Here is a 22,257-nt window from a genome sequence, read left to right as displayed (position 1 = left end):
GAGCTACTGTTCCCATATCAACACCCCTACAGCAGCAGAAAGGGCACATCCTCTCCTGTCCGGGTCACGCTTCTTCGCCAAGCACTTTATTGTCAGGGGACGCAGCAGGTTGTGTGCTCTCGTTGAACAGGAACTGGCCAGCACTTCTGAGCAGCTTCCAAGTAAGAGATGCTGGAATCTACTGAATAAATACAGAAGGACAGGTCTAAACAAGCACGGTTCAAGTGGCACAATTCATCTAGCTTCCTGTCAGGGCCTTATCTGTTAGCCTTTCTATTTTTGTTTATTTGCTGTAGCATATTTTCTTTATTTGTATTGTACTTTCTGGCAGTAGTTCTCTAGTGCTGCCTCCAGCTACCTTCCTAAAGGTGCTCTAGCACATGAAGGAATGATATGCCTGATATTTGTAGCCCTAGTGATTCACAATGATTCTTCTTCATATCAAAAAAATAACATATTATGAGGAAGAAACCTAAATTCCTGTGCTCTGGATGCTTGCCATAGAAAGAGAGACAGCAAGAAGCTTTGATGCCTTTGTTCTTCTCTGACACACTCAGGAAAGGCAGCACCATACTGTGCCTACGCGAATTAGACGTGTTCTGTCTTTACAAGAGCTTTCCCAAGTGTCCCTTAAAGCTTTTCCATGCTAAGCACTGCCATGCTGCTGTTCAGCATCCAAGGCTGCTGGAAAGCTTCCTGAACATTCAGCAACAAAAGCAGCCTGTTTTAGGAAGAGCCTTGGGCCAGAAGAGGGAAATACATTCAGTCCCTCCCATTATCTGTGGTGGTGCTTTGCCTAGGCTGCCCGCACTAACGCTGGCAGAAGGGCAAAGTTTATCTTGCAGCAGTGACTGGAAGGATGCTGTTGACCTTGGCAAACCCATAGCACGTTGCACTTCTCCACAGCTCTGTGCTTGTTTTGCTACTCTGCAACAGGGAAATGGTAGAAACTCGTGGTGGTGTTTTGCTCATACTGTGGCAAATGTAGCAGAATCCTTTGTCCAGATGCTCCCCCCACAATTCCCCTTCCACTTTAGCTTTATTTTTCAGACCAAAAAGAGAAATGCAGATGATCTTAACAGTGGTAGACTCTAGGGTTGTCTTCATTATCTGCAAGGAGCATCCCCACAGCCATGCTCATGCCCAGCCTTGCTGCTCTGGCTGGAGAGGTCCTTCTCCAGCAGCAGAGGCCCTGTGCGCTCAGGAAGCAGTGGAGGTGGCAGGGACATGATACACATCGCACCAATCCTCAGGATACTCAACAAACCTCGCTTTAAAAGTGGAGTGAGTGCAATTTGCGGGATAAAGGTACTAGTGGTGGGGAAATCCAGCAGCATTTTTCTGGAGGTGAACACTGACGTGATTGCCTGGCTGATGCCACATCCAGGGCTGCCTCTCCACCTTCTCAGAGCCTTCCCTTTTGCTGGTGAGATGGGTTTCAGGAGCTGACATATACACATGAGGAATGAACCTTTCCAGCCTGTGCTCATTTTCCTGTTTAAATCAGCGTGTTTTACCATAGCAACTACCAAAGAAGGAATCAGCAGCGTTTGAGCAAACAAACACCTATTAGAGATCCCTTCTGAAATATTTATGCTTTGTTCCCCAAAGCCCACTAAGTGCACTGATGAAGCAGCTCAGCACGGCGCTGCGTGGAACCGGGAGTGTCAGGAGAGCCTTTTCTCAGCTGCCTGGCAAAGTGGAAAAAACATTCTTCAGTGGACTGTTTATCAGCCCCGGAGTTTAACCAGATCCACACAGCATGATTGAGAGACCGAGAGGAGGAAGCCACTCCATCAGAGGCCAGGACATCCTCATCCTTCCTTTGCAATGAGGGTAGAGGCTGCACACAGCCTTGAAGACTGGCTGCAAATTCCAAAATTTCTGGTTTTCAAACTCCCTGAAGAATTCACCCCAAAATCTAACAAAACACCTTTGGTCAAAATCTGTCATTTTTATGCTGATGTTTATGAAGAACTGTAAGAGATAAGAAATGGAACTGGAGTTTGTGGGGTGGGAACTGGAAGGTGTTCAGGAAAGGAAATGCAGCTTACAGGGTATAATAGGAGAATCAAACCTAGGAGATGGAGGATGTCGTGACATAAACACTTCCTTCAGCAGTGCAGGCAGCCACTTGTCCACCTCTCTCTTTGCAGCCTCTTCAGTGCTGCAGAGGTAACCAGAGGCTGTTCTAACAGCCCTGAAAGCTGTTCAGGAGCACATCCTCCTTCAAACAGGACCAAGGAATTGAGGTGGAGACCATGGAGGGAAGGAAAGACTTTTAAAATGGATTTTACTGCAGTGTAACAGCAATCTGAGAAGGTAGTTTGTATCTCTCACCATTCACCACTCGTCATCCAGAACCTGCAGAATGGCCTCGTGGCCTCTTGTTCTCCAGGAAAGCCAAACACCGAGGATTGTATGGGTACCTGCTCTCCTGGTGTGTGTTTTCCTCCCTCAGGAAGCAAATCAGATGGCCTGTTCCTGAAAACACTCTCCCCAAAACCTCACTGCTGCAGGCATATGCTGACATTTGACATGTCCCTTGTTTGTCATTTGTGCCAAGTATCACTTCCTTGACAATGACGGAACTGCTCAAAGGAGGGCCATAAACCAGAATGAAACGACTCTGCCGAAGAAAAGTTGTTTATAATTGTGTATTCCCGGAGTTGTCAGCCAGCTCTTATGAGTAAATGTTGTTTTACAACTGAAAAAATTGTGTGAGCCTGCAGCTATTGCTGTTTTTGCTTGGGTTGAGTTTTCTGCATAAATCAAGTTAGCAAGAAAATTGTGTACCATTACATTGCCAGGAAGGTTTAAAACACTTGAGGTATTTAAACTGAACTGTGGGTCTTGTCAAAAACACCAGAAACTACAACAAGCATGAAATTGTACCAGCTCCCCTCCACTGAGGCTCTTCCATTTGCAGCTTCTGGGATTACCGCATGTTTGAAGAGAATGGCCACGCGAGAAGAGACGTGTACATTTGTATTTTATCTCATTTGGTAGTGGATGGATCTGTGGGGAGTTGGGTACTGAGGAAATAGTGCCTGTTTTCCCAAATATTTTCATTTGAAAAGGAGCAACATAGTTACACTGCTAAGAAGCATATGCCAGAGCACCGCAGGAAAAGGGGCCGCCGAAAGCATCGTGCATTGCTCCCAGACGCAGAAGGGGGGAGTGGGAACAACTGATGGAGCAAACATCTTGGAGGACGTCAGCTTCGCCGGTGGGATCTGCGTCAGTCCGGGCGTGCAGACTGGATAGATACAGAGAAGATGCTGTTCTGCCTGTGCAAAGACAATATACACATGGTCAAAGTATTTCAAACATCCTCCAGCGCAGGAAGCAAGGGAATAAGAAGCAATGTAAGCAGAAGAATTAAAATCAGGCCGTACATTGGTATACGTTTAAATTGGCACTGCCATCCAAGCCCTGGTGTCCTTCATCCCAGATCCGCTCTCTCGCATGCATCCCAGTGATGCTCTACAGGCACAAACACCCGCGTGCCCATGGGAGGAATCCCAGCGAGGTGTCCCTAGGAGAGGCTTGCAGCAGGTATTTCAGTCTGGCTGCTTGCCTCCCCGCTGTGCTGGGTCACCTGCACCTGCTCACGGCTCCGCTGTGGAGCAGAGCGGGTGGCACGGTGGTCCTGGTGGGTGGCCTGGGTCCGTGGAGGCAGTGGCAGCTTTTCACTGCCACCTTAAACACAGAGCCAAGATAAAGAGCTCGTTTTGCTCTTAAGGCACATCTCCCCTCCACAGCTCATTTGCTGTGCCTAGGTACACGAGGAGGATATGTCTTCTGAACAGGATGCCACGGGATATGACGGCTAACTATGGCCATATTAACGTAGGTACATAGCTTCCTGGACAAGCAAATTTCCTTGGAATGTATTATCTAATCTGCATTCTGGATTACAACGTGCTGTGAAGACACAGACAACACTGAAGGAAAATGAGGCAGGATTCCTGTAAGATTTATTTCAACATAGTAGAGATCTCAGTCCTTTCAGTCCCCACTGCCACAAAATAGCAGCAAAGGGTTCGGAATGTGACCTCCTAAAACTGCCTGAAATTTATCATTTTTCAGCCCTAAGAGCTCTAATATTTAGTTGTGAGTTGTGTGCTTACAGCACAGGAGATGAGTCGAGCAGAAATGAAATGTGCTGCGGCGCGCGGTGCTCCAGGCACCTGCCTGAGCCACAGGATCCAGCATCGCCTCTCACTGTTACAGCACAGCGAGGAGCCTCCAAGCTCTGGCTCCAGCAAAGCAGAGATTTTCAAGTCAAGCTTTGGGAAGGAAAGGCCAATCACTGGACCAGTTCAGCCACCTGGGGCCTATACAAAAGCCCGGTGACAAGGACATGCCACTGCCAGGGGAAACCTTCAAGAGCTGGAGTACCACACTGCGGCAGCCATGGGCTCAACCTGCTCTCAGATAATAGAGCACATTTTCTGCAGCTTGTTCAGGGCAGTAAAGCCCCCAGAAGGGCTATTCAGTGACTGACATCAATGAGTGCAGGGGATAAATAATAGCAAACTGCTGCTTTGTTTTCTGGTGTTGGAAGGAGATGAAGAGGGAGCATTATGTGACCATTTAACCTAAATGATGCGAAGCCGGCTGTGCTCGCCTGCAGAGCCCTGTTTGTTTATCCAGCGATGCTATGCACAAGTATTTGGCAGGCTTTTCTCAAACTATTCCAAGAAGTTTTTCCTTAAACAAGAGACCCCTGCTGTCCTTTGCAATGTTCTCTAATGCAAGGATTCATAGGGTTTCTCCAATGAAAGTTATTACAAACCACCCAGACACCCAGCATGGAGAAATAAGGAGGAAGGGGCACTGTTTGATTTCATGTATTTTTAATTGCATTGCATTTGCTGGTGCCGCCTTCTCCCATGAACTCGGGCATGATGACCAAGGAGAGGTAAGTGCCACCAGCAGTCCTGATGGCAGCAGGGGATGGCCCCCGGCAGCATGCACTCACACCACACACACACGGGTCACATCACACAATGCAGGGGTCAGGAGATGGCCAAGGGGCAGCGCACATATGCACTACCTTAACCACTACAACGACACCTTCCTGCAACATCTAGGGATCCCACCCACACATCCAGAAGGTTGTATGTTTTGTCCATTGACAAAGATGTGGGTGAAACCAGTCCACACACCCAAGTGAATCCACCCAGGCCATTGCTAAAGGACAGAAATACCCCGTGAAAAGTGGAGGAACGTTTCTCACAGGCCACTTATTCTCCTACTGATTTTCCACAGAAAACTGAAAATTGCTTCAGCAGACAAGGGTGGGAACTATTTTAACAGTCCCTGGTATTAAAAACCATGGACTCAGCAGAGGTTTTTACGGCACACTACAAATGTTGCCACCCCTCATCTCCAGCTCCATCCCTCTCAGACACTAGCACCTTATTTCTAAGCAGGAAGCCAATATTTCCCATTTCTCTGTGCCCTACCAGCCCTTTCTCTTCTCTTGGCCTGCTGGTTAAGTTCAACTCAGAGCCATTGACCTCAGTTGGTATATAGCATGAAGTTTGCTCTTTCTCTTCCAGACTTAAAGAAGATACTGTGCACCCAAGAATTTGTCGGCCTTTCCTTTTCCCATGATATCAATGTAATACAAGTTACCATTTTTCTCTGCCAACTCTGTCTCACTCATACCCTTAGATCATCAACACTACCTGCAGAGATTTTACTATTAAGCATTCATGTCTTGTTTTTTTTAGTACCACCACGTTCCAGCATTTCTTTCCTGAACATGATTTTGCACAATTTATGCCATCAGTGGACAAGGCTGATTCTTTGGTAGGGGACTGCCAGATGTGTGCTCATATTGTCCAAAGGGCAGGCTATGGAAGTGCTGACTCAATGTCAGCTTAATGCTACGATGTAATTCCCAAATTGGAGCTGTTTTACCTCTGGTCCCTAGACCAGCCACCAGAATATGTCCTTACATGGGGCAGCTGATTCCAAATCTGAACTGAAATGTTCTTTATTTGCTCATCACATTAAGTCACTTTGTATGTGCCCCAGACTGAGGTGACAAAGGGGACACTTTGGTAGGTAGAATTTTTAACTTTCCTTAGTTAAGAATTGCAGCTAAAAGATTTTATTTTATTTTTTTCCTAGCAATACTGTGGATAAGATTAGAGAGTTCCTGAGGCACAAAATGAAATTTAGTACCAGAAAGCCCCAGGAGAAGAAATGGGTGATTGCAAGCAGCCAATGTACATTATGCTCAAAGAGGGCAGAATTTCCGAAGCGCTTGCAGGAGCTAATTCAACCACTTCTCCAGGTGCAGACAGACTTCCACAGGAGGTAGGCAATCCCTTGGCCCATAAGCAAGGGGAAAGGTGAAGTCCTGAGTTGATGGGCATTAGCTGTAATCACACAGTTCGACTTATTTTTTCTGGATCTTACGATCTGAAATGTCATTTCCATTTCATGCTACACAGCAGTTGGCATTGGCTATAGTCTGGCTCACCCTAGTGGTCTGAAGTTTAATGAGATGTATGTAATGCTCTTTAATAGCTTTGGATGATTTAAGTATTAAGGAAAAGTCATCCGATCACTTGTGAGCAGTTAAATTAAAAGCAAACTGGATTTTGCTAACAATGGTATGTTTCTAGGTGATAAATGCTTTTTAACAAATCTCATAAAATGTCCTCTCTCTGCTGCCCTGAATGTAATTTGGATTTTTATGGTATTTTTTTCATAGTTCTTCAAATAATTTCATCAGCATAAAGTCTCCTCCTGGATGGAAATTTAATAAAAAGCTGAATTGTTGTGAAAGGTATGAGCATGATCTAATCTTGCCCACTCTTATTCCCAGACCTTGTAAATGTATTCCTAACAGTCTGAAAGTTAATAATTAATAAATGCAAGAAATTACTTGGAAATTTCAAGCTCACACCCTACTCTGCCCACCTGCCTGGCCAGTGATAATTAACACTTTCATGTTTGAGTTGCATGTCCCAGTGCCTCTGTGGTGCAGCGTAACCAGATTCACTACCCAAATAAAGATGCGGCATGTCCCAGGTGTGTGTATCAGCACATGTGTGGCTGTGCTTTTGGCACCAGTGGGATCTCTCAGGTTTGTAAATCTGCTCTTAGAGTGAGTTTGCTGGGTTCACACCTGGGCAAAACTGCCCCCAAGTAAAGATGCAGAAAATGCCCGGTTCTTTTTTCAGGTCATGACATGGCAAAACAACTGCCCATGGGCAGCAGCCATGATCTGGACCATGACTGAAACAGCAAGGGAAGAGAAAATCCCCCATGGCAGCAGGCAATCTGTGCTCCGATACTCCAATACCTTTTAGAAGGTACAGTTTCAGCTGTAAGGGTTTCAACTGCCAGAAATCCTTGAATTCTACATTCTTCTCTGGGCCATAGATGTCCTCATAGAGCAATTTGGATGTAGGACCAATTTTTCAGTTTCACAGTTCCTCTTTTAATTCAGTAGCCTTATTATTTGATGAATAAACACATGATCAGGAAATTATCCCTGCTTGGTAGCAAGAGTTTTAGGGCTAAGTGCTGCAAAACCATGGTCTTATTTTTCCTGCAGATGTTTAGGGAAATGAACCTCCAGCTCAGAGGTTTGTTACAGTCGGCCAGACCAGGTCTATGCTGTGGAGGCCAGGACTTCCCAGCTCCTTGCCTGGGTACTTGTCTGCCTGCACGCACCCCCAGTTTTGGATCGATGCAGACACGCTCCACCATGGTGTCCTCCCTTGCAGGAAGCAGCACCTGGTGCAGGGATGGGAAAGGAGCCACATACACAGGCTAGACTAAGGGAAGAGTACATGTGAAAATGGTTGGAAGTCAGCAGAGCTAATGGAATTCATCCCGGAGCACTTGGGAACCAGCCAGGGGGATTTCTAAAGCACTAGTGGTTATCTCTGAGAAGCGGCGGTGGCAGACCCCAAGGGACGAGAGAAACAAACAGTGCCCCAGCTTTAAAAAGGAGAAAAAGAGGCCCCAGGAGTTATCCACCACCCTACCTAACTCTATTTCTTGGAAAGATACTGGAACAAATCATTAAATAATCAATATAAACACCTAGAAGATAATAAAATGACAAGAAAGAGCCAGCGTGGATTTCTCAAGAACAAATCACATCAAATCAATCTAATTTCCTCCTCTGACAGAATAACAGGCCTGGTGGACAAGGGGGAAGCAGATGTGATATATCCTGACTGTAAAAAGACTGTGTACTCAGTATTACATGACAGTCTCATGAGCAAATTAGGGGCATGTGAGCAAAATGGGAACATAAACGGAATTACCATAATCTGGGCGCATAAGCAGGAGAAAAAGCACTTCTCAAAGAGGCCATTTGAAGTGAGGACACAGGAGCCTAGTTTCTTCATCATGTTCATTAGTAACTGATTTGTATGATAGCAAAGATAATACAATCTTATAAGCTGGGAGGTATTGTAAACAGTACAGAGGAGAGGATCTGAATTCAAATTGATCTGGATAATGGGATGAAATCTGTAAGCTGAAACTCAATGAGGACAAATGCAAAATACTGTGCTTAGGCAGGAAAAATCGAACGTACAAATGCAAAATGAGAAATAACTAACAAAGCGTCGCTGAAAGGGTGGTGATACCAATTACTCTAACACTTCTGCCTGCATGTACAGTATTTTTTTGCTGATTACAATGGTTAACCTAGAATTTACTGTTGTGTACTGATACTATTGATGTTGACAGAGCTGGAGGCAGCTCACACATTTTTATTTTTGGCAAAGAAAATTTCTTTTCCCGAGATTCATTCATTAAAAAGTAACTTTGGGGGGGGGGGGGGGGGGGCTAAGTGGAGAAAACGTGATGAGTGTGAGGGTTAAGCATTAAGCGCCAGGCTGCAGAATCACAGTACTACAGTCCTGTCTGGGATGGATGAGCTGTGGTGTGTGCACTGTGCCATCACATCCCGATGAGCCCTGTGAGTCCCAGGCCATCCCTACCTGAAGGACGGGACTGGAGATGCTCTGTATATGGTTAAGCCAAAACAGGAAATCTCAGCTATGGTCACTTCTCAGTACCATACCCAAAAATGTGTTTCTTGCTAGATCCAGCAGAAAGGGGTTGATCCAGGTCCTGAAGCAGAAGTTTAAGAGTTCTCTTATGTTTCCATACACAGTAATATCATGCTCCTTTTTACTACTATCAACATATAAACCATTTTTCTCTCTCTTCAGGTTTTTTCTATACGGAGTTTCAGGGGGTGGCATTCACTCTTTCCCAGCATCTCTCCAGTTTAAATCACTGGAAATGGTTCACAGAAGAGCTTGGAGTTCTGAAGTGGAAATTAAAGCAACTTGTATTTATCTGAATTCACAGATTTCCAAACTTCGCTGTGTGTGTCCCTCATCTGGTTCCCTTGCATGTGCTGTAGGCCACGTCCACCAAGACAGGACAGGACGGGTCCCTCGTGCCGTGCTCTGTCTCACACAGTCATCATTATTTTCCTCTATTTATACAAAGAGTATCTAATAAAGCAGGAGGAGAAACTGCCTCTTTGTTTACTGGAAATATAACAATACGATGCTATTCTAAAGCAGGAGGCAGTATACAGCACAGGGGACAAACAACAGTCAGAGGGACCTCTTCTTGCTATTGTTGCTATTGTTGTCATTGTGTATCGTCATCAAAAGTTCAAAACAGATTTTGAATTATCCCTGACATAATTCCACTAACTCATTAGAATTACAGTACATATGAAATAAGCTTATCCTCAGAGACAATAGGGATAAGAGGAAACAAGCTTTGACGTAAATCCAGGAAAAGTCATTGGACATTTCAGGGTGAATATGTCTTGCCATGCTGGATTTTTTTTTCCATGCAAAACTCAGTTATATAAAACAGAACAAAGTATTTCACTTCTGAATACCACATGTCACAACTAGGAAAGCCGGCATGAATCTGGAAGATGTCTTATCATTCCTCTTCTTGGTAGTGTCTGGGTCACCAACATGGGAAATCTCTCCCATACCATGAACACGACACACTCACGGGCGCCCTGGGACAGAACTGGCTTTGAGCATTTCACCATCTGAAGCAATCCTGAACATCATTCCCCCATGGGTGAGAAGCCACAGTTTCATCTTCCCTGCATGGGAAGGATAGGGAGGGAGGACAGCTAGGGGTGGGACAGAGGGACAAGGAGTCAATTCATGGAGAAGCGGGCTTGCTTATGCTCCTCGAAGCCATGTCTCAGCAACAGCTACCATCACCTAGACCTCAACCCCTCTCAGAAGCAGCATTCAGTGGGTTCTCCAGACCTCCAGCACACACAAAGCAGGCAGAAGGTATTTGAGCTACTTGAGTTACCTCAAGCAGTGTCCACTTTGCCCTAAATACACTGTTTGTGATTGCTGCTGTGACTTCTGCTTTTCCCTGTACGACTGTCAGACAGAATTGAATTGGTCTGGAGCCAATGCTCATTCACCCCTGCTCCTTTTCCTCTCCCTCCCCTCAGCTGCCACCAGAGCCGTGCAGGAGGCATGTCCACACACTGCACCTCTCCTCCGATGTCCTGCACCGCTGCAGAACGGGGACTAACTGGGGCTGCCAGTGTCCCTGCCCTGCCCCTGCGTGCCATCAGCCCTTCTCCCTTTCAGTGTCACCATTTCCCTTCCAGGCAAGCACCTGCCCAGCCACATACCCTTGTGTGACGTGGGGAGAGCAAAGCAATAGCTAGGCCAGATGTTTCCTTCTGCTGAGGAGAGTGGTGGAGGAAAATCCCCCCGGCGTGCAACGGCAGTCCAAGCAAACGCTTCCTGAACACGTGCATCTTCTCTCAGCTACAGAGCCCATGAGAATGCTCAAGATACAAATCTCAAATATTTGGAATATTAACATCTATCAGTTTCACACGTTCCTTAATGTAGCATATTTCTTGCATGACTGATCCTGCCATATGGTAACATTAGCCTGTACCATTCCCATCTGGCTCAGCTTTTATTGTATGAAAAGCATTTTGACAGGAGGTAGCATCTTTCCTTTTCCACCCCTCCTTCTCCTCCCACCAAAAACTGTATGATTTCTCCTCAGATGAACCCCTCCTTTGGTCCTGTGTGAGAAGCTTGTCTGGATATTCTGTCTAGGCTTTAGCTCAGATTTCAAATATTTTGTATTTGGGAAGCAGAGCTAAATCCCCGGAACAAGTGAACACAAACTTCTTTCCAAAAAGAATTTTTGGTGTTCCTTAGTGCTAAGCCAAGAAGGAAGCAATGGGTCATGAACTAGCTGCTGGAAAGCTTATCCGCACCCTCTCCCATCCCCTACACTCTACTCCGCAGTCAGCACACCTGTGTGCCTGTTAGTTTGTGACTCTGCCACTAACTTTCTTCCCTCCACTCTGCTCTGGACAGGCAGGAGACCCTCTTCCTATGGATCAGCAGAGCAAGCAGCTGAGAGGCCGTGTTGAACCTGGGGTCTCTCCCCTTCCAGCACCCAGCATCCAGCACCAGCTGCTCCGCAGGGAGGTGCAGAAAACCCTGAAGGAGGTGCAGATAAGACAGGCCACCCCCTGACACGCCTCCAGTTCCAGCTATGAACCTCTGGGAACTTTTTTCCGTGGGGCTATCACTTTCTTGTACTCTCGACTCAGTTACATGCTCCATGGAAAAAAGTTCCTTTACCAGCTCTGGCTTATCCCGTTATCATTGCCAGCATGTGTCTTCATTCTTGCACTACAAAGAAATCCAAATCTCTCGACGTGACTCTTCGCACTTATTCATGACCACAGATATTTTTATCATGTCCCCTGCTACGTTCCTTTTCTAAAGTAAACCACATCCCACATTTCCATGTCTTCCCTTTGAAACTTCAGCATCCTTTTGTATGGTGATATGGGACCCTGGCTGAGCCCTCCAGATATCAATACAATATTTATAATAGTAGCAAGTGCAGAAATGGTAAGAATACAGCCCATTGTGCTGGCTGTCACTCTGTGCTGGGCCAGCAGCCTGTAAAACAGCTCATGCTGCATCAGTGTGCTCTGCGAGCAGGATTATGGCCTTCATCCATGCTTGCTCCCTTTGTCCCACTGCCACTAATCTACTTCATTATTTAGCACACTGAAACACAGTACTCATGCCCCCCCCAAACACAGAATCAATTAAAATGCAGCTGAAAGAGGAGAACTTGTCCATAAACAGCAAGTCCTAATGAGACGCGAGTTCGCACATCTTCTATCATAGCCTATTAAAAGTTGACACTGTGTGTGCTTAAACAGCACAGCTAAACTTTGCAAAGAAAACCTCCATCCAGCACTGTAACAATAACAGCAGGATGTGAATGACTACTTGGCTGCAGGTCAACAAGAAAGTGATAGTCTGCAAATGTTGTCAGAATAACACGAAAAATAATCACTTAATATTTGCAATGTATTTTTTTCTATACTAATACAGCATTTCAGTGTGCAATCAGGAAAGGACACCACAAGAGGGAAGCAGTGTTTCACTTTCGTTTCTTTAGTATTCGAGGCTAATTCTTTTTAAAAATGTATATTTTGACCATTAGAACAACCTCCCTGATGTGACAAAGCAATAAATATCACCCAGTAAGTCTCTTATTCAGAGAATTTAAGTTGACAGGAGCTGTTTGGGACTGCAGGTTAAAAAAAATCTGCTTTCAGAACAGCTTGCAGAATTCAGAATTTATTAAAAATGAGAAGCGTGTTTAAAAGGAGAAGAAGCAATAAAGCTGTCACAAAACATAAAATGAAAGTGGACAGCTCACTTGCCAGCTGCCTTAATGTGTGCCTGTCATGACAGTACCTGCTGGCCAAAAGCTAATACTTTAGGATATATGGTCCTGCTCTCCATTTAAAAAATGAGTTTGTCAGTTCTTGATTTCCAGTGCAGACAAGAAATGGAACTTACAGTGGAATTGCTTATATACTTATAGCCTGAAGATATAGCAACTCTTTTCCGACATAAATTATTTGACAAACATAACTTCACAATTTTCTGGTTTTAATGGCATTGATGGAGAGAGAATTATCTAATTAAACTCCGTGCTGAGAAGCTTATCTATTTTCAAGGTTATCAAGTTTAAAAAATATAATAATCTATGGTCCCTGTAAAATAGTACTGGTACTGAAATGTTCAATGGAAAATTACCATTTTCTCTGAAGACTGTCTGTCAGCAGACAGTACTGACACCACTGGACAATGTGCACTCTGGACATCTGGGTCTCCTGCAGAATGAAACAGCCAGCAAGGAATATTTGAGGGAATTTTGTCATTTCCTGCAGTAAACCCCTGCTCCTGCTGGAGATTCCTACAGTCATCTCTGATGCTGCACATTAGAGAGCAATTTTTAGCCTTTCCAGTGAACCCTTCTCTACGGCTACTGAGGAAAGAAACCACAGAGCTTTGCAGAAATGTATCAAAGAAGGCTGAAATATTACAATTACTTCTGTTATTAGCAGAGAAGATGAGAACAAAAGCCAGCAAAAGTCGACCACAGGTGTAGGAGCTTGGCAGAGGTCAGGAGAGAAACACAGCCTGCTTTTGACAGCAATATGCTCTCTGACCGATGGAAGATCCCCCAGAAATTCGACCTGCGCATCCCAGCACTTCATGCAGCAGAAATATGTGCCAAGGCATTCCGAGTGGTGTGCTTATGCTTCTGGAGATCTGCGGAAAGGCATGCTCTACCAGAAGGCACAGGACTGGGCAGACATTCACTCTGTCTGTATATACTCAGCCAGCTGTCAATGTCCTGATGTCTGATGGGTTTCTCAGCCACAGGGACCCCACTGTGCAGTAGATTTCTTTCAGCTTGTGATTCCATGAAAACAAACTCTGCCCAGTTTAACATCATTTCTGACACAGCTTTGCGGTCTCTAGGTGGTAGGGATTGGTACCAGATGCTTTGGTATGGTTTTCTAAAGGACAGATTACACTAGCTTGGAGTCAGCCTAAAAATTGCTGGTGGGAATTTTGGAATGGGAGCTGGCGTTCCTCAAAACCGCATCTAAATGAAAGCACTATGCATCATATGGGGGCAGGGGAATCTCGATCATGTTGCCTTTGAAAATGAGGCTACAGCCTCATTAGTTTTCAGGAAGAGAGCCATGTGGAAGTAAATCTGAAAATAGCAACTTGCTAAATTTCTTCAGGCTCTCTGAGGAGGAAGACAGGCTCAGCATCACACGGTGGTTGGGCTCTATCGTTCTTTCCTGCTTCTGCTTCCTGTGGGACTTCTGGCAAATAACCTCATCTCTTGTGTCTCCCTTTCCCATCTGTCAAAGGAGGATGAAAGAGATCTGGGCAGACTTTCACTTACAGTGATAAGACTTTGATACTACAGTCCTGGGTAGCACGGATAAAAATCAAAATGTTGATGCCTGAGACAGAAGTTTCAGCACTGGTGCAATTTGTCAGTAGCTCATTCTTGTTCCCACGCAAAGATGAATCATGAGAGAACAGGGATTTATCATACTGTATCGTCGCGTGATGGCATAAACCACTGCCATTGACTGCAAGCAAACAGTGAGATTCCAGTTGGAAACGAAGCCAGGTGAAGTATATGAAATGTTTTAATGTATAGGAATGTACAGGAAATAACTCCGACAATGCAAATGCAGATTCACTTCAGACTTGTCCAGACACTGCATTCCTTGGGTCAGGAACCCCATTGTTACGACCCTCCTGGTACAACACACAGTCCAGTAGCATCCTATGCCAAAAGAAGATTCTTTAGCAGTTAGCGCTGTAGGGTTTATGGCCTACAAAGAATAATTTCCAACCATATAGTGCCATTGCACCTGTATGGAATAGTCGATTCATTACAGCATCTAATTTGTGAAATGACACTTCCGATCTTCAAAGTGTTTTACATCCCACAGATTGCAGGCAGTTAACAAGTAATGAAGAGTAAGAATTAATTAATCCTAACCATACCCCAAGAGATAGGTAGACAAACATTAATCTACTGACAGAAATAGAGCAATTGAGGTTATGTGACTTGTTGAAGGCCACAGTGGATATCTAGGACACAGCAAAGATTAGACTGCAAAAACTTTCATTGCAAAGCTTAGTCCTCGCTTCTCGTGAAACGTACTTTGAGGAGTATAATCTTCAAAATATATCATTTGTTTAGGAAAAGCCTTTGTTTGTCTTCTGTACTTTATTAGTACATTGCGACTGCATCCAGATACACGGGATCAAGCAGTAAATATTGACCTTGGCTAATTTGAATATTTACATAGACACTAATACATGTATATATCTACCTTGTACTAAATACAGTGCGTGTGTGAGAACAAGGTAGTTAACGGAAGGGTTTAGTACCAAATATTCAGAGCATCATGCGTCAATGTGTTGTTGCAATGCTCCGCAAGCAGACTGCTGTGTCAGGGTGGACATACTTTCCCACGCCAGCTCGCTGTCCTGCAGCCACTCCGTTATGGAACAGAGTCACATTCTGGTTAACCCCCACCAGCTTCACCGACAGCCGTTTTTGGGATCTCACTGGGCAGGATGATAGCCAGCGGAAGAAGCCCTCCCAGTACCTAAGCGCAGTTCATGCTTTCTCTCTGTACAGTTACACTCTTACAATGATATGCACACATCAACACCTACTCTCATCAAAAATTGTAAACATCCTTTATTTTATTCTCTATTTCTACAATTTTGAAACAATTACATCCAATCCAAACAAACAAACAAAAAAAAGTACCCAGCATACTTTTTAAAATACCTGTGCACACTCAAGCAGACAACCTGTGTGGCCTACAGATACAAGCTGAAAAGAAAGCTCAAACAACTTGAGTGCTATGTGTTTCCTTTCTCTGGTTTAAATTCACAGAGAAGAAAATTTTGCTTTTCTTGTAAACAGCGTGAATGCAAGCAGATTCTAATGATCTTTCCCCACATTTTCTTACGATTTGTGAAATTCCTATTTGGGCCCATAAAGCAGATCAACTCTATGTCATTTTGTTCTCAGATGATAAAGTGTTCAGCCTCTTGAACTCAGCTTATCTCATACATTTGGGATTTTAATTATTGACACAGGTGTCTTCCCAAAGGTTGGCTGGTCTTCCAGCATGAAGAATACATATGAAAATTAATGGTAGAAATGGACCTGTCTGTATGTTCCTCTCATGTGGTGACTATGAGCCCTATGAACAGCTATGGCATTTTAATTAAAAAAAAATATGTATTTGCATTGTTATCTGTAAGTAGGTAAAATACGTTCAGACTCGGTTCCATTTTCTGCTTTTTTTTTGTGTGTAGCGGAACATTAAGCTGCTGTGTATAGCAGAACATAGGGGAACCCAGAGCTCAGTCTGTTATCATGTTTTATTTTTTGCAGCGTCTGCTTTCATTTTTCAATGTTCTTACTTTTTTTCAATGTTCAATGTTCTTATTGCTAGCTGTTTTGAAGAGCGACAGTACATCTGATAGCGTACGAACCGTAATTCCACAGTGAGATTGCTACTAAAATAATATAACCTCTCTGGGCATGAAGTGCACAAAAAAAGCAAACTTTTCTTCTCAGAGGATTGAAGACAAGTCCTGATTCGCCACGAGGCAGTATTTCTTAGTGTTGTTTTTAATTTAAACCGGCACACTATTAACACTGAGGCGTTATTAGCAGGATATAGATTTATCCGAGCGTGTGTGTACTTTCTATGTAAAAATGTAAACGGTATTGGCAAAAGGGGGGGGCTGGGGGGGAAGGAAAGCCCCAGACTGCAACGCAAGGTCAGGGCAGGCCCCGCACGACCCCTGGGTCTCGGCCTGGACCCTGCGGGCTGCGAGGAGCCGGGGGCGGCCCCGGTTCCCCACACGAAGCCCCGCGGCCTGCCCGCCGCCCGGCCCCTCGCCTCGCACCGCCTGGACGGGCCCAGCCCGGCCTCAGGCTCCGCCGCGGCCTACGCCGGGCCGGGCCGGGCCGGGCCGCGGGCAGAGCGGGCCGGGACGAGCCGGGGCCCGGCGGCGGAGGCGGAGCGGCGCGGTGCGAGGCAGGCCGCGCCCCGGGGGCGGCGTTGCGGAGCTCGGAGGCGGCTCCGGAGCCATCGCGCCTGCCCGGCCGGCCGGCGGCGGAGCTCGGCTCCAGGGGGAGGGGGGTGGGGGGGCGGCAGCGGAGCGGAGGGGAGCGGAGGGCGGCGGGTCTGCGGGCCCCATGGGCGGGTGTGTGGGCTCCCACCACGACTCCTCGGGCAGCCTCAACGAGAACTCGGACGGCACCGGAGGTGAGAGCCGGGGCCCGGAGGGAGGGGAGGGAAGGACGGAGGGAGGGCTGGCTGCCCACCGAGCCGCGCGGGGACCCGGGGCCTGCGGCGGGGCCGGGGCCGGGGAGGGGGGGAAGCAGCGCTGCGCCCCCCGGGCTCGGGGCGCTGTGCCCGGTTCCCCTCCCCGACACACGGCCGGCCGGGCCGCAACTTTCCCGGGGAGGGCACTGAGGGGACCGGGGGCGCTCGGAGCCCTTCGGGGGGGTCCCCTCTCGCCGAGAGCCGTCCCGGGACGGAGCCGGGAGCTGTGTTTGCCCCCCGGTGCCCCGAGGGAGCGCGGACGAACCCCCCCCCCCGCCGCCCCCAGCCCCGGTGCTGGGGAAATAAACACGGGCTGGGGGAACGGCCTGCCCAGGGCTCCCAAACTTTGTTTTCCTTGGGCTCAGCTCCTTGTGGTGTGTGGGAAATAATTCTTCAGATAACTTAAGGTCCTGGCACTGCTGTGGGTTGGGCTTTTTTTTTTTTTTTTTTTTATTATTCTCTCCGAGGAAGATGGATGCTTTCCTCTAGCCTGGATCACCCGTGCTAAATAGTCAGTTTCCAGGGACTTCAGATGCTGGAGCAGCGTGTGCGCGCTCATGTGCAAGTGCACACCTCCTTAGCGAGTGTAGCCTGTGTGGAAACACTTCTGCAGTGTAAGTGGCCTCAGCCTTTATGTTTTTCCCTACCTAAACATCTGAGCGATTGCTTTTTCAGTCTTAGGTTTACGGACCCCTGATGTTCTCCAGCAGAGCTCTGTATGCTGTGTAGTCATTTAAAGTCAGCCTAACAACAGGACACTTGTATAAGTATTCCTCACACATGCAGGGTCCACAGATTTCAGGTTGAAAACTGCTGACCTAGATCTACATCTTCCTCTGTACCTTACGGAGTGTTATTTATTGGTCTGTTTTTACCTCAGACAGCCCAGCTGATGGGTGTTCTGTCACAGCAGTGACTTTATCGCTGTTCCATAATGTCCAAAAAACGCAGCTTTTACATCTGAAGCAGCCACCTGCTGATTAATGCCAGATACATAGTTCACAGAAATACCAGGAAGTCCAGATGTGTGGGATTTAATCACATCATTGACATTAAAAGGAATTTTATAGCTTTGCCTAATGTGAGTTTTTCTTACTCTCCCCCTCCCCTTTTTTTTTTTTTTTTCAAAAAAAAAAATCAAGTTACCTAAAAACTACATCAGTACTAAGCAAACTTACCAACCAGTAAGAGATGCAAGAGCTAGTAAGGGACTAGAGCATACTAGATGTCAAGGAAAAAGAATGGAAGAAATAGTAACATACCTGTAAAATCTTGACCAAAAAATAGCATTAAAAGCTGCGCTGACGATTTTTCAGAGTCCTGCTTCAGTAGCTAGGTGTTGCGAGGTGAGATCATGTCACAGAAATAGCTGTGGTTTAGTTTCCTCGCTCTTATCTTCCCTGTGATGCCCAATGAATGAGATGGGGAAAAAAAATCAGAATTTTGCTGATGCTGTAAAATAGTAATGCTGTCTTATTATGCCCTCGGTAGCAGTGTGTGAGGTAGGCAGTTTCTGTCCAAGTTGTCTAAAAATTGCTGTCCCGGGTAGACTTACTCAGAGCATGTTACTGCCTAGTGTTTACATGGCATGGCACGCTACAGCTTTGGGGTTAAATAACCTATTGTACTTGGTGCATTAGAACAGCAGCTGGGTTTTTCAAGATGTAAGAGATGCAAAATGCATGTCAGCTGGCTCATGTTGATTCATGCTCTAAGGATAATGTTCCTTAAGGTTGTCTTGCTGAAGTGAGAAGTGATGAAATTTCAGTGGAATTATGTGCTTCTTAGGACTGTCTTAAACAATGAGTTACAGTGTGCAATAGTCTGTTTTGTAATGTTGCATATCTGTTCTTGCTTCTCTGAAAGGAAACAAAAAAAAGGGGGAGGAGGGTGTTAAGGTGCAGGAACCTCAGTACATCTTCTATAAATCTAATTCCTGAGACGTTGAAGTCCAGCCTTCACTAATCCTTAGATTTCCAAATTCTGTGTGTGTGCCTGTGCTGAGTATGAAGTCTGGCTTGAGCTCTGGAGGGAGCTTATGTCTTGAGACATCAGAAAAGGAAACAGCTGAAGCCCAAGTGAACATGATTTTGAGCCCAGTGCTGGACAGAAGAGCAGCCTATTCCTGTTTCCAATACAAGGGTTATTTCCTCCAGCTCCTGTTTTGTGACCTAGTGCAGTGTAATCACTTTCAAATTGCTGTCAGTCAGCAGGGCTGCATCATTTAGAACAGAAACATCTCACTTACAGCCAGAACATTGCCAGTGATAGACTTGCTTTGGGGGAACTTTGTGTTTTTTTCCTCCAGAACAGGAGAGTTTTTTTAAAGAATTACAAGCAATTGTGACATTGATTAGATAGTAGTAGCATGCTTGATGTTGCATAAAAGTGGGAGCCAGATCTCAAGTCTAATTCATACCAGTCTCAACCTATTACAGTGCTGTGAGGAGCTGCTGAAATCTTGCTAGATTGTATCACTGGAATTGAGATGAGAATTTGTCACATCCCGAGACTGTCCTTGGTCCTTTTGTCAATCACTGGCACTTCCAGTTATTTCCCTGCTGCTCAGCAAAGCTGACAGTGCCCTGACCGTGTGCTGTGCCTTTGTCTTTTCCTATGGTATTTTTCAAGGTCAGAGAGATGCTTGCATTTACCCAGAGAACTATTTAATGTGCTTGGTGTGTCTCTGAGTGTAAGAATGAGTTAATCAAACATACCAAGCTCTCCTGCATGTGTACCAGCTCACTGCACATCTCTGCTCACATTGACCAAGCAGGAGGAGTCTGTTACTTAACAAGAATTAAGCAGATGCTGCTTTGCCCATCCTGCTGGAAATGAAATGGTCTTTTCAGATTGATACCAGCTGTTTCATTATCACTGCTCTTTTTAGTGAGTTTTCATTTTAATAGAATATTGCTGTATTTAGAGGGAAAGTTCCTGTCTCAAAGGTTGGTGCATTATAGTCCAGCAGAGCTGTATTGCGGTGTGCGTATGTCCTAGGTGATGAGATGGATTTATTGGTGACTCTTTAAAGGAGATAAAAGAACAATAAAAGATGATCGTTATATGCTTTATAGACACAGGTGTTTTTCCCCATTCCTTTAGCTCAGCTGTCTCCCATCAGATATTTCAGGAGCCAACCAATCTCTGCTTGCTGTGCCTTGTCAAAGGTGACTGAATATCTGCAGGAGAGAGAGTGGAGGGAGAAATAGCTGTTCTCTGGCTGCTTACAGGTTGTGGGACTTCTTCAGTTGTGCGTTCAAGAAAAGTATTGAAGCATCGGGTTAGGAGTTAGCAGCTGGAGAAGTATGCATCGTGCTTGTACGTATGGTTTAACAGCTTATCAAGTTATGTTTGGTTTAGCATAAATCAGGGAATTTGCGTTCCCACATGCAGGGCCTTTTCGGAGGTCTCCTCTTAAATTTCTTTTCCTCTTTTTGGAGGGGAGGAGTGGGAAGTTTGTGAAGGCAAAGGAGAAAAACGAGCCAGTTCATTTTCTTCTGGTGAACTCTTTCCCCTATTATAAGTCGCATATTACTTTGTCTGACTTCGTAAAGTTCAGCGAGACAGTTATTTGTGTGGAGTAACGAAAGGGCAGGAAATCCAATGTCTCGAAGCGCGGGCATGACAAGTCATTATAGATTAAGTCTTTTAGCTGCAGCTGTCTGATTGCTGCTGTGCTCTTGATGTGATGTTAGCCTGCCTGTTGGAGCTCTTATCGCTATTCTTTCTTATAAAAGACGATGATTCTGTTTGAAATTTGTCTTCTTTACTGCTGCCCCTATCACCCAGCAGTGATAATAGGAACAAGCGGAAATAGGTCTGCCCATCTGAGTGACACACCAGAATATATTAGAAGCGTAAATTCTTCCTGCAGTATTTGATGTAGTACTGGTGCTTCATTAAGCTCTAGAAAGCCAAATGCCAAGCTTGACCTCTGCTTTTGGTAACTGGACAACAGTTTCTTAAATATTTTCAGTCGAGTGCTGCGTAATGCTGCACATCACGTGTCTAATCTGAAGCTACAATGACTGCTTTCATGGTGCCTCCATGGCAGGCTGACCAGGGGAATTTGCATATTAAGTAGTCAGATTTGTTGCTCACAATTGGCCTGATACAGCGGGCCTATGCACAGCTTGCACAGGGTTTTTAAACAAGGCTCTTATGACTGAGCAGTTAAGAGCATTTGGTGCGGACCCCACGTATCAGCATACAAAGGATCTCCCAGATTGCGTTTTGCAGTGTTTTGGCTGTTGATTGCAAGCTGTGGGTAGCGCGTGCCAGCACGTAACACCTTCCTGGGAGTTTGCTGTTACCTAAAGGAGGTTGTTCTAGCCTTCAGGTAGTTCCTGCTGTTCTGTAATGCAACCCTGAAATAAGGTGCTGGATACGTTTTTGCAAACGTAACGCTAAATTTAGAGCTGGCATCAGGCGTTACGGCTTACTGTGGCTTTCCTAAAAAAAAAGGAATAATAAGGAAAGCTTAGTATGGTTTTCACAACTTGCTGTAAATCTCTCGTGATTTCCACAGCAGCATGTGTGTGTTTTATTGGGGCTTTGTAATAAAAGTAGCTGTTAATGAATGACTTGGTTTCCTAAGGGCTGGGCACCCACAGCCTGCTTGGGATGGGTAGGATCTGCAGATCTAGTGCAGAGAGCACCCAAATATCACTTTGCTGGTATGGCACTTTTCATTTGTAACCCAAGAGACCTTATTTGTTTTGCAGGTGATAACAAGTAACTGGTAGCAAATGAAATAAGGTGTTATTCGTGCCCTTAATAAGGGCTGACTAATGCAGCTGTTCTGTTTCCTTTTTGGCATTGTTCCTCCATGTAATTGTTTGTTTGGTTTCTAGATGAAGTGATTTGGTTTAATTTCTCTGTTTGGGCTTTCAGTGTTGAAAGCAATGAAATCCTCCCTCCCTGAATATTAAATATAATAAATTGAATGTTCTTTG

General features: G+C 45.5%; 1 protein-coding gene and 1 long non-coding RNA gene across 4 annotated transcripts in view; one reads left to right on the top strand and one right to left on the bottom strand.

Moving 5' to 3' along the window:
* Positions 1–2,973: 2,973 nt before the first annotated feature.
* On the bottom strand, positions 2,974–18,718 carry LOC126913472 (uncharacterized). 2 transcript variants are annotated; one of them, XR_007708834.1, is made up of 2 exons: positions 18,562–18,718; positions 2,974–3,290 (listed from the first exon to the last, which is right to left on the bottom strand). It is a non-coding gene; the product is annotated as an uncharacterized LOC126913472 (long non-coding RNA). The 2 variants fall into 2 exon arrangements; XR_007708835.1 differs by lacking the exon at positions 18,562–18,718 and adding an exon at positions 13,155–13,251.
* Positions 17,115–22,257, top strand: part of UBTD2 (ubiquitin domain containing 2) — a 60,423-nt gene continuing 55,280 nt past the window's right edge. The window contains exon 1 of one of the 2 annotated variants that reach the window (XM_035559793.2): positions 17,115–17,239. In XM_035559793.2, the coding sequence (XP_035415686.1) occupies positions 17,170–17,239 (70 nt within the window). In that variant the 5' untranslated portion in view covers positions 17,115–17,169. Of the gene's footprint in view, positions 17,240–17,803; positions 17,914–22,257 lie in introns of those variants that run through there. The other variant, XM_035559795.2, reaches the window with a different exon arrangement.

The sequence above is a fragment of the Cygnus atratus genome, chromosome 14 (assembly GCF_013377495.2).
Source record: "Cygnus atratus isolate AKBS03 ecotype Queensland, Australia chromosome 14, CAtr_DNAZoo_HiC_assembly, whole genome shotgun sequence".
In the NCBI taxonomy this organism is placed as follows: Eukaryota; Metazoa; Chordata; class Aves; order Anseriformes; family Anatidae; genus Cygnus; species Cygnus atratus.
This window is presented reverse-complemented; position numbering and strand designations above follow the sequence as displayed.